This window comes from Cyprinodon variegatus, unplaced genomic scaffold, assembly GCF_000732505.1.
Source record: "Cyprinodon variegatus isolate N-32 unplaced genomic scaffold, C_variegatus-1.0 Scaffold251, whole genome shotgun sequence".
Classification (NCBI taxonomy): domain Eukaryota; kingdom Metazoa; phylum Chordata; class Actinopteri; order Cyprinodontiformes; family Cyprinodontidae; genus Cyprinodon; species Cyprinodon variegatus.
In genome coordinates this window covers 577,669-593,931 of record NW_015150704.1, presented here as the reverse complement: position 1 = coordinate 593,931, position 16,263 = coordinate 577,669, and the positions used below count along the sequence as shown (strand labels likewise).

The 16,263-nt window shown below is 36.3% G+C and overlaps 1 protein-coding gene across 1 annotated transcript in view; it reads left to right on the top strand.

Annotated features, from left to right (window-relative positions):
* The window catches only part of trpc5 (transient receptor potential cation channel, subfamily C, member 5), a 160,435-nt gene that overhangs the window by 112,384 nt on the left and 31,788 nt on the right, over positions 1-16,263 (top strand). Inside the window, exons 9-13 of the mRNA XM_015382161.1 lie at positions 5,003-5,140; positions 6,601-6,799; positions 11,160-11,299; positions 14,598-14,798; positions 15,479-15,600. Coding sequence (XP_015237647.1) covers positions 5,003-5,140; positions 6,601-6,799; positions 11,160-11,299; positions 14,598-14,798; positions 15,479-15,600 — 800 coding nt within the window. The remainder of the gene's footprint in view (positions 1-5,002; positions 5,141-6,600; positions 6,800-11,159; positions 11,300-14,597; positions 14,799-15,478; positions 15,601-16,263) is intronic.

Below are 16,263 nucleotides of genomic sequence, written 5' to 3'. Positions count from 1 at the left end.
GATTAGAGAAAGGAATCACAAAGAAGCCGATTAGAAGGAGGTGGGGAAACTGCAGCAGGCTCCTTGGTTTGACTTCTAACACCATCTCCTGCTTTCTCCCGTTTATCCTCTTTCTCTGCTTCTATCATGTCATCTATATAATTAAATACATGCATTATCCAATTTTCTCACTGGCACACACATTCTCAAAGAGCACATTACCCAGCAAAGGTTAAAAAAACCAAGCGCTGAGTGCTAAGGTCATATCCTGTACTGGTCTTTATATTGTTGGTGTTTTTAAGTCTGAGAAAATGTAAAACTATTTCAGCAAGAGCAGAAACTCAGGCACAATAGAGGAATAAAGATATCATTTTTGTTGTGCTTTTTGCTAATAAAACTTCTGCAATTCATCAAAGACTGCTGGTTGTTTTCATTTTCCTGTTGTACACCTCAGATTAGTTTTAGAGCATATTTTTTATCGGTCGACCTATACATCAGCCGGGAGAAGTTTTGGGCCAATAGTAGCACTTTTTTCTTGTATCTGTATTGACTGAGACTTTTACCGTTTTTTTTTTGCCTATTTAGCAGCTGTGCCTTGCGACATTGTGAGGCGGATGCATTATCACTACCTCCATTTGCTGTCCATTGTTAATGTCTTATTTTGATTGTTTAAAAGATCTTTCTTTGTTATTTTAAATGAAACTTTTGTAGTTTTGATCGCCATTTTCTATTTCTTACAATGTGCATAGAAGAAGAATAAACATTATTGGCCAAAATGTCCAAATGATGGGCAGCATATGGACATCGGCCATAAGAAATCCATTGATATCTACTTTTGACAACCTTTCCTACATGCAGGGTCTAAATCTTCTGTCAATTTCTTCAAGCTTGAGGAGTAGTGAGATGCAGTACTTGTACATTCAGAAAGTACCTGCAGGTGTCTGAACTAGCGTTGCTCCTTTGAGTAGAGATCAGAGAAATGTCCCCTGATGGTACACTTAAAGCACCATCAGCAGTCACTACATTTGGCAGGGCTGAACCAGAAGAAGATGGTAGTGTAGGACCTGCATTTATCACTGTAATAAGATGTCCCACAGTATTTGGATCAAGGCGAGAAACAACTTTAAGGCTGTTTATTGGAAAAGAAATGTAGAATTGAAACATCCTTTATCTCAGACAGTGGAGAAATTCAAGTGCACCAGCAGGAAGGTTAAATTCAAATGGTGAATGCAGATAAACACAGTGTTAGAAAAAAAAAATAAAAATGAACTTTAATGGCCAGGAAGAATAACAAACTCTTATGTCTTGTTTAGTTCAATAAATATTCAGATTTATTTGGAAGCAATAAAAAACTCTTAGAACAATTTTCTATAATCATGAATCTTTTATTGTATTTAAAGGACAACAAAAGAAAAACCCTATGACGCATCTTCTAAATTATTTCTTGTTTTTTATAATTTCAGTTGTTTACAATGTTTCAGATTAGATATTTTACTATAGACAAATATAACTTCAATAAATACTCAATCTACTTTTAAAACAATTAATGTGTTTGTAAAAGAAACAAATTATCCAAAACCACCACACCCCACGTTACAAGTAATAGCCCTCTAAACTACATAAGCAATAACTAACATCAAGCCTTTCTAATAACCAGTAATCTAGCTAGTCTTTCAGTAAAGTCTTCTTTAGAAAGATTGCTTAAATTCACCATGGAGAGTTTCATAATATACAGTATTTCCTCAAGGCTTTACCACAGCACTGACTGGGTCATTAGAAGTTCGTGATGCTTTTTACTCAGACACTTAGAAAATAAAAGCTGCAATGATTCAAGCTAATCATTTAAATAAATTGTTTGTTTGTTTGGCTTAGACTGCAGCTAATACAATCATGATGAGTTCTCTCATTATTATAGACCTGAGAGTTTACTTAGGCAAAATACTTAAGCCTTTGCTAGGCTTTCTAAAAACAACTAAAGAGTTTTGTAAACATATCTGTCTCCAGTCCATAATCAAACATCTCTTTCTCTCTGCACAACAAAAAACAAAATGCTGCTTAAGACATCTCCGTAAAGATTCAGCGTCTGACACGAAGCAGATAAGGATGTTCCAGAAAAAAATGTGTTAGGATCAACTGTTTATGAAACAGGCCCGATTTCATAGGAAACGTTCATAAGAAAACAAGGACGTGTGGAAATGTACAGCCATCGCCAAATGTTCCTCTGTCAAAACGTAGCCGAGGATCAGGTATGATTGACAGCTGCAGGCACTGACTCGATCATCTTTTGGCAGTCTGCCTCCTTAAGCTTTTAGCTAAATGTTTGCTTGATAACAGTTGTGTGTCCTTGTGTGAAGGTGGGATGTGCAGTACTGAGTTTGATGTTTATTCAGTCCATTTATTTAATAGGATGTTTGTTTGAGAGGAAAAACACACTTTTAGCATTATCTTATCCACACACACACACACAGCTTAAAGTGATAGATAACCTTCTGTCTCTGCAGCTCTTTCAGAGTGTGAAGCTAATTTATGACTTTGGATTTTTACCCAGACCAAACTAATCACCAAAAGCAGACATGGGACAGCCAAGAATATAACAACAGGGAAGTATTTAGGAGAAAAAGATGGAAAAGTCTAACATGGAATTAAAGGAGTGAAATGGAAGCTTGGCAGAGACACATAGAGGGTGATTGAAATTACAAGAACTTGTCTAGTTTTTAGCTACATGAAGGGCAGCTGACAGGGGAAAAGGGCTCTGATTTAATGCCAACACTTCAAAAGGATTATTTCTAATGAGATGTAAATGAAAGCGACCATAACAACAGGCTGTCTGCGAATTTGTGAAGAAGGTTTTTCATAAGAACTTGCAGAAACTCGGAGCAACTTACTTGATGAAAGAACCCTGCAAATCATTTTCTTTTATTGCAGCAGATTTTTTACAAACATTCACAGTAGTTTGAGAGGAGGACGAGTCAGAGTCATATAGAAAGACTTATTGTAAATTCAAACAATCTTAGTTCAGTAGTTCAGGTGTGGCTAAATCTTTGTTGGGGTAAAGTGTTTTGTATCCATAGCATGTGAAATAATCAGATGTCCTACCACAATTCAAATATTCATACAAATATATTTCTTCAGGTAGATTTTTTGGAAATGTTTAAGCTCTGAGGTGATAGCACTCCATATCCTCTCTCAAGGATGCTATTCTCTAGTGTCCATATTGGCGACTACGTCCGGATTTGCAACCATAGCAATAAGTGCTACCATTGTTGTTTTCTGTGTGCGAAATTTTAAATATAGAGTTAGAAAAACTTAATGGAAAATAAAAAATTTGTAATCATTTCCTCCTATGGCAAAATGGGCTAAACATAAGATGGAAACAAGTTTGCCAAATAAGTTGTAAACTTGCAAACATTTCCTTAAAGGAGTAACAGGCAAAAAGTCATTATTTAAAAAAAACACTTAAATAACGTATAGTGGTATAAAGTATCTTTAGATGAAATATACTGGGACGTTTAGCCCCTCATTGCCCTGAGGCTAATGTAGCTTCAGAGCAAAATGGCAGAGAGCCCATCCAGCTGACTGAAATGTTCACCTGAAAACAATAATTTCCCAAATTTAGGGTTTTCTTGCCAGCAGTATCATAAAGTTACATGTTTGTTATGTCAATGGCGCAATGCTGTTTTGTTGTGAATTTATGTCTGTCTATCATCTTTTCATCCTGTTTCCTTCTTTCAAGACATCCCCATAATGACCTTATCTCTTTACATATCCAGACAGCCTGTGACATCAGCAATACTATTTGACATGACAGAACATTTACAATAACTTTGTGTAGTCTGGATGTAAAGGTGCCATCTTCACATTATTGTTTTTCTACATTTTTAAAGTTTGTTCAATTTTAAGTTAAACAATTGGAAGGAAACCTATATATAAAAACGACTGTGTTCTAGACAGCATGTTGCTTATAAACAGTGTTGAAAGATATTTTACTTAAAAAAAAAAAAAATAATAAAAACATATGGCTGACTTAAAACAACACCGCCCAAATTTTGACCCAAGTATCAGCTTCATTTAAGATGTGCTAAAAGTATTTTTCAGGTGAATATACACCTCTTGGTGCATAATGATGCTACACGCTGACTGCTGTTCTCAAAAACATACCTATGTTACTTGAGAGGGTCAAATCTGTCACTGAATGAGTAATATGACTCGGAGCACAGCAGTCTAAGCTCCCCTTAAACAAATTCTTTAGCCTCCCTTTTTTCTTCTGTTGTTTACAATTTCACTCCCTATATAATTGTTAATAAAATTTAATATACAAGTATCCAACAGAATAATCATAATGGTCTGCTTGTGAAAGTAAAGCGGTTGGGTTATCATTTAGCTCTGGGAATAAGCGTACCAGATATATTGGCAAAACAGGACACAAAAAAATAAATAAATAATAAATAATAAAATAAACAGGACAACTAACTAGCCAACTGTTTTTTTTAGGTAATAAAATCAATATGACGCTTACCTGATCAGACATATTTTTAGGATCTCTGATATAGGATTTTATCTAGAGAGGTAAATGTAGCCTTGTCTTCACTAAAAACTCAATAACTTCTCAATCTGCTGTTTTAAAGTGATCTACTATTAGATTCCAAAACAAAGAGATAGACTGTTTCTTTTTGCAAAAATGCAGCGCTGCCAGTTGCTTTTAGGGGCATTAAAACTAAACCTGTGAGATACAGGTTTAGAACCCCTAGTGTCTAAAAGTTACACAGTGTTTCTCTAATATTACATCCATAATAAATAACTCTTAAAAAAGGTCAAAGTGGAAAGGTTTAACTGCTGGTAATGTGAGTGGAATCCATCTTAAATTAGATTTAGCCAGAAACATGTTTAGGTTCAATACTAAAAAACATGTACATAAAAGTGTCATAAATAGAATGTATTTATACACCTTGAATTCAGTAAATGTCACTGTAGTTTCAGCTTTATCTTTCCCTCCCTTTTCTAATCTTTCCCTGTCTGTTTTCAGTTTGTAGCGCAGCCAAACTGTCAGCAGCTGCTGGCCACTCTTTGGTATGACGGCTTCCCGGGCTGGAGGAGGCGACACTGGGCCGTCAAGCTGGTGACCTGCTTCATCATTGGACTGCTCTTTCCAGTTTTCTCACTGGTAAGATTTATGGGGAATTAATGACCGACAATTCTGTTTTTATCTTGAGAAGTCTATCCTGCTGTCGCCTTGAAGTCAGAAAAAGCTGCACCTTATATGGATCTAAATCTCTTACATTTCAATGTTCTGTAGTCAGTGGGTCACAGTTTTCATTTGTTTTCCCATCTATTTTAATACTCTTTTAGTTTTTTGTGTCAGTAAACAAGATTAGACTAAATATTAAAATATTTTTTTATGTCACATTGTCTTTATTACTCAGAATTAAATTAGATATTACAAAGATGATGCCATTTGGTTTCAGTGAAGTTGATTTTCCCTGGCTGTATTGTTTATAAGAGTAAATAATGAAGGCAAAATGCTTAAATTGCAGTAATCTGCCTCCAGGTGACTGCACATCAGTGTTCTGATAATCCATGTAAACATCCTCACCTTTTACAAGCTGCTGATTGCTTTTGTTTCTCTAACACTCATTTCCATTTAAAGCCTTTTTCATGACTGCAATTGACTTCCATGTTTTTGAGCCTCAATTAAACAACAGTTTATCCAAGTAATTAAATTATTATCACTTAATATATGCTTTATCTACAAGGAAATAAAGTGCAAAATTCGCTAAACCAAAATTATTTCATTTCTGTATGGCACAAAAGGCCATTTCAGCACCGATTAACCAACAGTAACTATCCTATCCTGTTTTTTTTTTTTGAGTTGTTACTTCAAAAATGTGGAAAAAGATAACATGAACATATTTCCTTATATAATATTTCTTATCATGATTTCTTTTTGGGTTTATAAAAGGGTTTTTGCTGATTCTGGGACATTTAATCCCAATTAAATTGGTTGAATACACAGTATAAAGAAACCAAGTTTTCCAAAACATATGTTTACCCTGGCTGAATAAACATGTTTTTTGTTTGTTTGTTCTTTAATATCGTTGTTTATCATCTCTAACTCAGCCTAGAAGTAAACAGCTGCAACAAAAAAGAAACAACATTACCTTATTTTTATTAGTCTTACTCAAAGACATGTTGTTTTTAGTCCCAAACAACTGTAAATTGTACAAGAATAAGCTGTAGAAACAGTGTTAAAGTTTTTTTTTTCCTCTAATGGTTTTATGTATTTGTTGTTTTTCAAAGTTAAAGAAAATTATCTCTAAATGTGAACAGTTACTCTTAATCTTCAACCATTTTTCTGCAGATATAAATTGTCTACTGTATGTTTTGGCCTGTGGTAGAAAGCTTCTTTGCATTACTCTAGCAGTAGGTGTAAATAGTTCCTAATAAGCCTGTGAGGAATCCCCAGCTACATACATTTTAAGCCCTGTTTCTCCTGTGGCTCTGGATTTGTCACATGACCTTCTAAACTCCCTTCGCTATCTTGTGCAGGGCCCTCTTGTTTGCCATGCTCCTCTTTTTTGTTCTACGTTGTAAAAACAAACTTATACTTTATCCCTTCCTCCTTAGATCTACCTGTTGGCCCCAAAGAGCGCAGTTGGACGCTTCATTAAGAAGCCCTTCATCAAGTTCATCTGCCACACAGCATCCTATCTTACCTTCCTCTTCCTCCTCCTCCTGGCTTCGCAGCATATCGCCCGCACCAACCTGCACATGCAGGGACCTCCACCCACCATTGTGGAGTGGATGATTCTTCCATGGGTGCTTGGTAAGTTCTGAATATTTTACTGAGCTATAAAAAGTTAAAGTCCTAAGTTCTCCCTCATTATCCTTTTATGTCTTTTCTCGACCCTCAGACTTCTATCTGATCTTTCAAAGTGGACTTGAAGGCGTTTTAGAGATTTTGGGGCTTTGGCTGCTTTTTCACTCATGTCAGCTCAGAACCCGATGCTTTTTCTTTCACAGAACCTCTTTTTTAATATGATAAAGTACTTCAGCCTAACTGAGGGGTCATTCAGACATGAGGCATTGAGAGTGGGATACCATGGAAAGCATGTAATTTTTTAATTTCTTAATTTTTTAATTTTTTCAATTTGAAACAGGCAACATTTCCTCAAACAGAACCCCGCCCGCCCCACCCAAAAAAAATTCAATTCAGTTTGATGTTTCACAACACATGTCATCTAAAAAAAAGATGAGATTGCGGCAAAAATAAAAAATTTCCTCTATATGAAATACTTCACTGTAGACGGTTGAAATCAGGTTAGCATTGAAAAAATGTAATAACTGATTCTGACTCTCAAAATATTTTTTTAGATTAATTATAACGGGGGCTTTAGAAAGTCAAGTTTTCAACAAATTTTGTGAGACTCTAGTAAAGCATGCACTTTCTAACACTAAAGAGCCAAAGAAAGATTTCTAGAAACTATGCATAAACGAGATGTGTACACTAAATGAAATGTTTTTGTCCTTTTCCTTAAAAGTTTGATTTTATCATCTGAGTTTCTAGGTCTAATTCTCATAATTGTTATTGCCTTAAACTTGTGTAGTTTCCATAATTTTTTTTTAAGGTACCAGTATTGTCCAGTTCAATGACTTAACTAAAATCAACTGTTAAACAGACAGATTACAAAGACTAAAAGCTTTGAAAGACCTTCAAGAACCTGGAGAAGTTCTAAAATCATTGTTGTTTATTTCAAACTTTTGCTCAGGTGATAAACCAGGACTAGATTTTGATTTGTGACTGCTTTCTAATATAAAGTCTGAAACTTTAGTTCAGTCTTGTGTTGACATTCAATAGTCCTCTCCAGGACTCATTAGAAAAACTTTACAATCCTTTGACATTTAGTTCAAATTTACCTAAAAGTTTATATGTTTAAAAACCATTTAGTACCAAACCTAGGAGCTCTATTAGCAACCTTATTGTTGTAGATATACATTGGAAGCGCATAAACACAATTACTCAGAGTTTACTGTATTTATACTACAGAAAATGTGAGTTATTAGTGCTGAAGGTCTTCAAAGCAGCCATGGTCCATTGGTCAGCTGGTAAGCTGCTCTTTATTTTAGCAATAAATGGGTATAATGCAATCATTTGGTTTGGTTGAAAATCAAATGACTTTTTATCTTCCACAAAAAAAGATTTTAAGCTCTTATGAAGCATCTTAGTGAACCCCACCTTTCTTCTTATCATTGTATAAATATAACCTCATTTTGTAGTAACACAATAAGAAAAAGAAAAAGGAATTTAGTCCACCGTAAATTAATCTGCCGATGTTATTCGTTCTCTCGAATAAATGTCCCAAAGACGCTGTAATAAGAATAGATCTTACAGATGGATTTGCATCAATATTTGATTAATTCACACCCTAACAAGCAGGCAAACAGTCTCCTCTCAATAAAACAAATGAATCAAAAAAATCTTCGGCTAGTTTTTTGCACTTGGTTGCTAATCATCCAGATATATCTGTCAGTTTAAGTGCTCCCGGATGTGTGTGGTAGGACGCCTGCGAGTATGTGGGGGAGGTGGTGAGTGGGTGCAAGTGGGTAGGTGTGAAAAATGAATGATTACATCTTCATCTTCTTTCTCTCATAGAGCTGATGCCAATCATTTCCAAATCCTGATTGTAATTATTCAAAAAAATCTGAAACCATCTTTTCTCCTGCGTCATTTCATACGCTTGATCCTACTTTAAGAAAGTGTTTTAGACTAAAGGAGATGTTTTCTTAATACATCCAAAATTAATGATAAGAATAAAAGGCTGATGTATAATCCAAAAATTATTTTTGATAGATGACCTTACAAAATAATAATAAAAAAAAAATTCTTGCTGTAAACATAATTTCTAACAAGATGGACCTAAGAAAAAGGACTTTATAAATAAAAAAAGACTTCTCTTTCTTCACAAGGTGTAAAGAGAAAGATTTTTTGCTGATGTATTAAGTTATTGTTTTGAATATACAGAGAAAATATTGAACTGAAACTCATAGTGTCAGGTTATGTGAGCCAAGGGTTGGACCAGTCTGCAGACAAACACTTGGAGGAATATTGTAGAAGTTTAATAATAAAACAGACAAAACTTAAAAAAGTAGGGGCTTAGCCAGAGTAACAAAAGGAAAATGATCCACTAAATGGGAACAATTCGAAGAAGAACTGAGAAAAGAATGGAAATAGATCAAGGACCTAAACTCATGTTGTCAAGACATGCATGTAGTCTATGCGATAGTTTAGTGTCATCGGGATTCATGGAAAAATAAAGCTTAGTATCATCAGCATAACGGTAGAAATTATTTGAGTCAATGAGTCGATGCAATCAACTGGTTTTCCTTGGATAGAAAACTTTGAATCAATTTGACTGGATGATCTGGTTGAACTGTAAAGTGCCTTGAGATGACTTGTGTTGTGAATTGGCGCAATAGAAATAGACTGAATTGAATTGAATTTAAATTAATCCTATGCTGTCTAATAACTCTACTGATTGGGAGCATATATATATTTATATATAGTCAAGAGATTTGGCCCTAGCACTGATCCCTGTGGTACTCAATGTGTAACCACAGAGCATGAGGAAATTTATTATTAATGTGAACAAACTGAAATCTGTCAGATAAATGAGATTTAAACCAGCTAAGTGATGTTCATTAAATACTACAAAATATTCAAGTATTTCTAAAAGAAAATTATGATAATCTGTATCAAATACAGCACTGAATCTAATAGGACAGTACAGACACAAGTCCATTATCTGAGGCAATGAGAATATCATTAGTGACTTTCACCAGAGCTGTTTCAGTGCTACGATGAGCTTTAAAATATGACTGAAACTCTTTAAAAAAAAGAATTATGATGTAACAGCTAACGCTCTTGTTGAGCAACTGTTTTCTGAAGAATTTTAGATGGAAGGCTATGGTATCTGACCTTCTTTGAAGATATCTTAACACCTTCCTGGATAGGGTTAAAAACACCTTTAAAAAACTGAGTTAAAGTCTGGTTGCCTTCCAATTTAGCCTGATCTGGTTGCCATAAGCCGGATGACTAAGAATTTACACAGGCATGATAAAAAAGCATATTTCATTATGGGCTCCCAGCACTGTCACCAGCCAGAATACTGAGGGTCTGCTGCTTGAACAAGAACAGAATATTCATGTAGGATCATAATCCTGTAGAATTTAATGCACAGATCCTGTTTTGAGGTGTACTTTCTTGCTTGAAAATGTTAAAACTACTTTTTTCAACTCATCAAAACCAATAAAGCCAAGCCCTTCTCCCAATGAAAAGAACAGAGCAGCTCAATAACCAAAGCATTTAGCATCCAGAGTGCCAAATATTCAGCATCCAGAGCATCCAGTGCCCAATTTCTATAGCGTCTTATTTCAACATGCAGAAGCTCCCAATCTGAGACATTAGACTCTTTTTGTGTGAACTGAGAATAAGTCAAAAATAATAATGACATTTTAATGATTCTAAATTATAGAGCCTGAATGAGCTGTCATACAGCAGGTTCCTAAAATAAACATGTTCTTGGTGATGTATTGCACTTGGTTTCTCATTACATGTAAATGTGTATGCTCATTTTGTACACCAGCAGATTAATCTAACCCATTAAGACATTTTGCCCTTTTTGACTACTTATTAAAGGCCGAATTTCTTGTGTTTTAAAATGATCATATTATCTGATGAACATTTTACAGTTCTCATGAATATTTAGCAGCACAATATGGGTTTCCTTGCAAGACCAGTGAGAAGCTTCTGGTCAGATATAACTGCTGAAACATTTAGATGTTCATGTCAAACCAAAACTGGGTCAGGGAAAGCCCACCGGTCCAACGTGTCAAAGAGCCCAGCGGATGTACACAAACTCGCCAGAGGGGTTGATATCAGACTTTAGGGTTAAACCAAGCTAACCAAGGGCACTTGTCGTATCACAACCCTAAAATCCTGTTTATCCCTGGAGGAAAGGTCTTCTAAATAATTTAGAATAAAGCTTAACTTAATCTAAAGCCAGTCACACAGAACAAAAATGCTAGCTCTCTGCTTAATGGCCTGTGTCCTCCAAGAGAAAAACACATTAATCTACCTTTCTGAACAACCAGCAATGTTTGCATGTGTGTCTGCTTGTGTGTTTTAGGTTTTATCTGGGCAGAGATCAAGGAAATGTGGGATGGGGGATTCACAGAGTACATACATGACTGGTGGAACCTGATGGACTTTGCCATGAACTCCCTCTACCTGGCTACCATATCACTGAAGATAGTGGCATACGTTAAGGTAAAGACGTTTGATCCTGCTGCATATTGGTAGAGATAAAAATCCCAAGGTCATTAATGTCTCAATCTTGCAGTGCAATAAAACTGAGCCATTGTGACAATACTGTGTAAACAGTGATAGAACAACCAGTAGCTGGCAAACACAAATGTTTTCAATTGGTTTGTTTGCTCAGAACCAAAGTTGTGCTTATCTGTTTCTCTGGTGATTGATAGTTTATGTTAATGGAAAACTCCAAAATAACATGAAATGAGAAGACAGGACTGGTTATTTGTTATGCATAAAATATTACTACAAAAGATCAACTACAGAGCAACATGAGAATACAATAAAAAAAAGTGGATGAAGAGGAAAAGTAAAGGCTGCTCAACTTTTTTTTATTAAAAGTCTGAATTAGGCTTGTGACTTCTTATTTCTTTTTCTAGAAAAATAGAACACCTTTTTATGAAGATTATTACATTTTTTGTTCATTTATTTGTTCAGTTTAATTTTAAGGAGAACTATTATTTTGTTACATTGATTTTTTAATTCAGAGTTGTTTTTATGCAGAGCTTTTAAAGTAATTGAGACTTGTGTAAACCTATGTGAAGACTGTTATTTAACTCTTCTTTTTAACCGCACAAAGAAGGCAGGGCTAAAATATAAAAATAAATGAAGCTAAAGCGAAAATTCAAGATGGCCGCTTACACTGAGCCTGGTTCTGCTTGAGGTTTCTTCCTGTTAAATGGGAGTTTTCCTTTCCACTCCAGGTGGTGGAAAATATTTACTTAGCATGATGCTGCCACTATAATGCTTCACTATAGGGATGGTAATGACCTGCTGATGAATTGTGTGTTTTTTTCCCCCTGGAAATTAATACATTGTATTCACGCCAAAGCGTTCAATATTTGTAACTCCTCATTGTCTGAGGCTATGCTCACACTGCGGCCTGAAATGAATCAATTTTTGTTTCTTCCAATATGCTACCTGTGTCTGATCTTTAACTTAAAGTCTAAAAAACTCTGATCTGATTTTTTCAAACATGACCCAAACCAGTTGGTTATGTGGTCCTAAATCCCATACATATCCAATCTTTTAAAATGTGACCTGTGTGTGAACGGCCAGGACACATTCATCCAACCTGTACATCATTAATACTCGATTTAGATCCAAAATCAGCACCTTACTATGCAGAATCGGAAAGGAAAACAACAACCATGGCCAATAATAACTCAGACAGGAGTCTTTATCTTTGATCTTCTTAAGAAGATTGCTTTGTTAATGCGCTTACTCCAATTGGAAAAGAAATGAAAAATCGTAAGATGCGTTCCAACATTACCATTCATGTTTACTTCCGTAAACACAGAGCACGCTCACTACTTGTGACGTCATTCCGTCCTCTACTGTGCATGCAGTTCAATCTGAAAAACTCACATGAAGAGAAGAGACAATGAGAAGAAATGTATTGATACAATTACTTTGTCTTTGGCGCTCAGACCTCGGCAGGAAACATAGCACTGAATTTTGAAAGATATGCATGAACAGGAGCAAAGAATAGGGCTGTTTCCCACCAGGCCTAAAACTGGTGGAGTGAAGATAGATGAAGTTGGTCAGTCTGTAGACTGCTGGTTAGCGAGACTGTATGCTTAGCTTTATGGGGAGATCCAGAGGACTGCATGAACTGAAACTAAAGCTTCACCCAGGTAGAGGAAAAACCCTCTGCCAAAACCAGGCTCAACATGGTGTTCTTCTACTGGACCAGTTGAAATGAGACACGGAATGCAGTAAGAGTCCGGAAGCAATGAAACTCTGATAAAGTTTTAGCCAGGATGGTGGAGGAGGGTCTGGAGGTGGGTTAAAACAGTGTCATCTTAATGAAGTCACACAGCGCATCCACTGCCTGAGCAGTGAGGCCTTTAAAAATGAACTTAAGATGCTGATTGGCTTTTGTGGAGGTGTGGTTCAAAGCTCATTGGCTGTGTCGTAGATGGGTGTTGGAGAGCAATGAGTTTCTTCAGTTGAACTTCCGCCTAGGCTACATGTCACTTACCTTGTTAGAATGCTGTTCACACAGGAGATCAAAAACAAGTCACCAAAACAATCAGATTTCACATAAAAAATTGAATTTAGATCATTTAAATTTAGAATGCTGTAAACAACGTGGAGCCATGTTGTTTTCCAAAAGTCAGGGTCCCTCCTGGTACAAAGATTGTCAAATGAAAGTCCATCACAGATCTCTTATGAAAGTCCAGAGTAGTTTTACTGAGAAAAACCATCTGCAGCAGCACACTCTCCTCTGACTCTTTCATGAGATTTCTTTCTGACTTTCCAAACTCTGATCACCCTTACTGCTGTCTACTGCAGGTAAGGAGCTGACTCTTCATAATTATTCCTGTCAGCCCCACTTAAAAAGGCTGAACTATTTCTTTAATTAAAGTAAAATGATGTAATAAAACACACACACACACACATTGACACAAACACCAGACGGCTGGGCCATGTGGAACATCTGTGAGTCACTGATGGTGGCGGGTGGCCCACCTACACAGGTCCCACAGTCTCACATGCATTATAATTACATGCATTCGGATAGATTTAAAACACACAGACAAATACGCACACACCTGCCCTGACATACCAGAACATAAAGAAACAGCCGCCAGATACTGTATTCTACTGCTGTATTTTTAATTCTTTCTTAAAATATTCATCATCTCTGAAAATCCCCTGGAGTGGTTGAGAGATTTTGCTCCATCAATGCGTGCGTATGATAGACACTGACTTGATGCATGTGAGAGAAGGTACAAGGGAACATAAATTAATAAATGCGCATCTGTGGTAACATTTGTGCTTTCATTTGTGAAGCCTTGTGTGCTTGAAAGAATGGGTAATGTTGATAGAGGAAAAGGTAACAAATCCTCAGTCCTGTGGAGGACTAATGGCTGAGTTTTGAATTAGGAGGAAACAAGACGAGAGAAAACCCAGCAGGACAAAAAGGGAAGATCACAGGAGTGAAACGAACAAGGAAAGAAAAACAAATTCAGCAAAAGAAGCTGCAAAAAGACTGAATACAGGAAAATATGGTTAATGGATATAATGAATAAAAACATGTAGAAAGGATTGGGAAGATGTGACAGCATGCAGGAAGACTGGTTTAAGAGGATTCTGCTGCAACATTATCAAACTTGTTTCTGGTCTTTAAATATTAAGAAAAGATGTCTTTAGAAAATAATATCTAGATTTACTTGATTGTTTTTTATATATATATATTTTTTCCTCCCACTCTTTTCATCTCCTCCTTTCCTTCCATCCCTCCTTCCAGTATAACTCTTCTCGTCCAAGGGAGGAGTGGGAGATGTGGCACCCAACGCTGATCGCCGAGGCTCTGTTTGCCATCGCCAACATCTTCAGCTCGCTCAGACTCATCTCCCTTTTCACAGCCAACTCCCACCTCGGGCCTCTGCAGATCTCTCTGGGGAGGATGCTGCTGGACATCCTCAAGTTTCTCTTCATTTACTGTCTGGTGAGGCATCATCAAGGCTCTGTAAATGGAAGATAAAACTCATTAGGTTTTTTTTTTTATTACTTCCTGCTAATCATTGCTAACTTTCCTATTTCCATTCATTTCTCAGTTGTCACCCTTACACCCACTTAATCGGCCCTAATAGACTTCCATTTCTGTAAAACCTTTTTTTTTAGGACATTTTATCCTATTGATATTTATAAAAATCTGTTATGAATTATAAAGCTGCAGGTTTTCACTTTCGAGAAGTATGGAAGCAAGCATGGTTTGTGCATCCTGAGCCCTTGAGTTTTCAGCTGGAGGATGTTGCAAGCCTGCGTCATGATAGTTAGGCCTTATTAATTCCTTCTCAAGGGAGCTCCTGACCTACAACACAGTCCACATGTGGATTGCTTTGTCTCCCTGTGGTCTCCAAAAACAATCATAGCGAGCCCGAGGCTCACAGACTACGTCACTGCAGCTTTACACAGCACAACTTCTGTTGCTTTTATTCTTGAGATCAAAGCTCTGTTTAAAAGGTGCCTGGAGGGATGCAAGGTTAGTTTTGGTGCCATCACACAGTGCAAAAATAAAGGGAAACAATCTCTCAGCACTGACATTTCGTGTCTTTTGAGATGTCCTGAATAAGACAAAAAATTTTTTATATAAACAGCTCTCTTTTTGTGTATATGTACATGCAGGTTCTATTGGCATTTGCCAACGGACTCAACCAGCTGTACTTCTACTATGAGACAAAGGCATCAGAAGAACCAAACAACTGTAAGGGCATCCGCTGCGAAAGGCAAAACAACGCATTCTCCACGTGAGTACAACCCTAAAAAACATACTATGAAAGAACACATTAGTAGCGTGTGATTGCATCATCCACTGTATCTAAAAAAGGAGACAATCATTTAGTTTGACAGCAAACATTAGAGCTGCTCAAATTCTTTTAAAATGTTGTTAATTAGTGTTTTGTAAATGTGACAGGACTCCTAATTCAACCGTATCACGGGCTGCATCAGAAGTGCTTCAGATTCTCCCACATTTTGACAATGCTGCTAATCATTTATGAAACATGCCAGTAACAATAGAATGGCTGCCATCACAAGCTCTTCAGAGCCTAGTGGTTTGAATGTGTGACTTAAAAGAAGATTTTCTTTCTTTGTTTTTCTTTTACTATCTGCTAGTTGTTTTTAACCTATCTTCAGTGTACGGGATAAAAAAAATATGTTTTTTGTCTGAATGTCTTTTTGATGCTGAACCATGAAGCTTTTCAAGAGTTATGTGGTTTAGAGAGAGGAGTATGGTAACCAAAAACTTAATTCAACTAAGAGTAGCTCCTAAATCAAAGTAGTGTGACTCATCAAGGCAACTCAGGTATCAAGTAATTATATGATCGTTAGATGTTATTAACTTTAGGGAAATATTTTCAGACAGATAGTGAGAGAGCATTTTGGGAATTGAAAGCGTAAAATTGAAAATG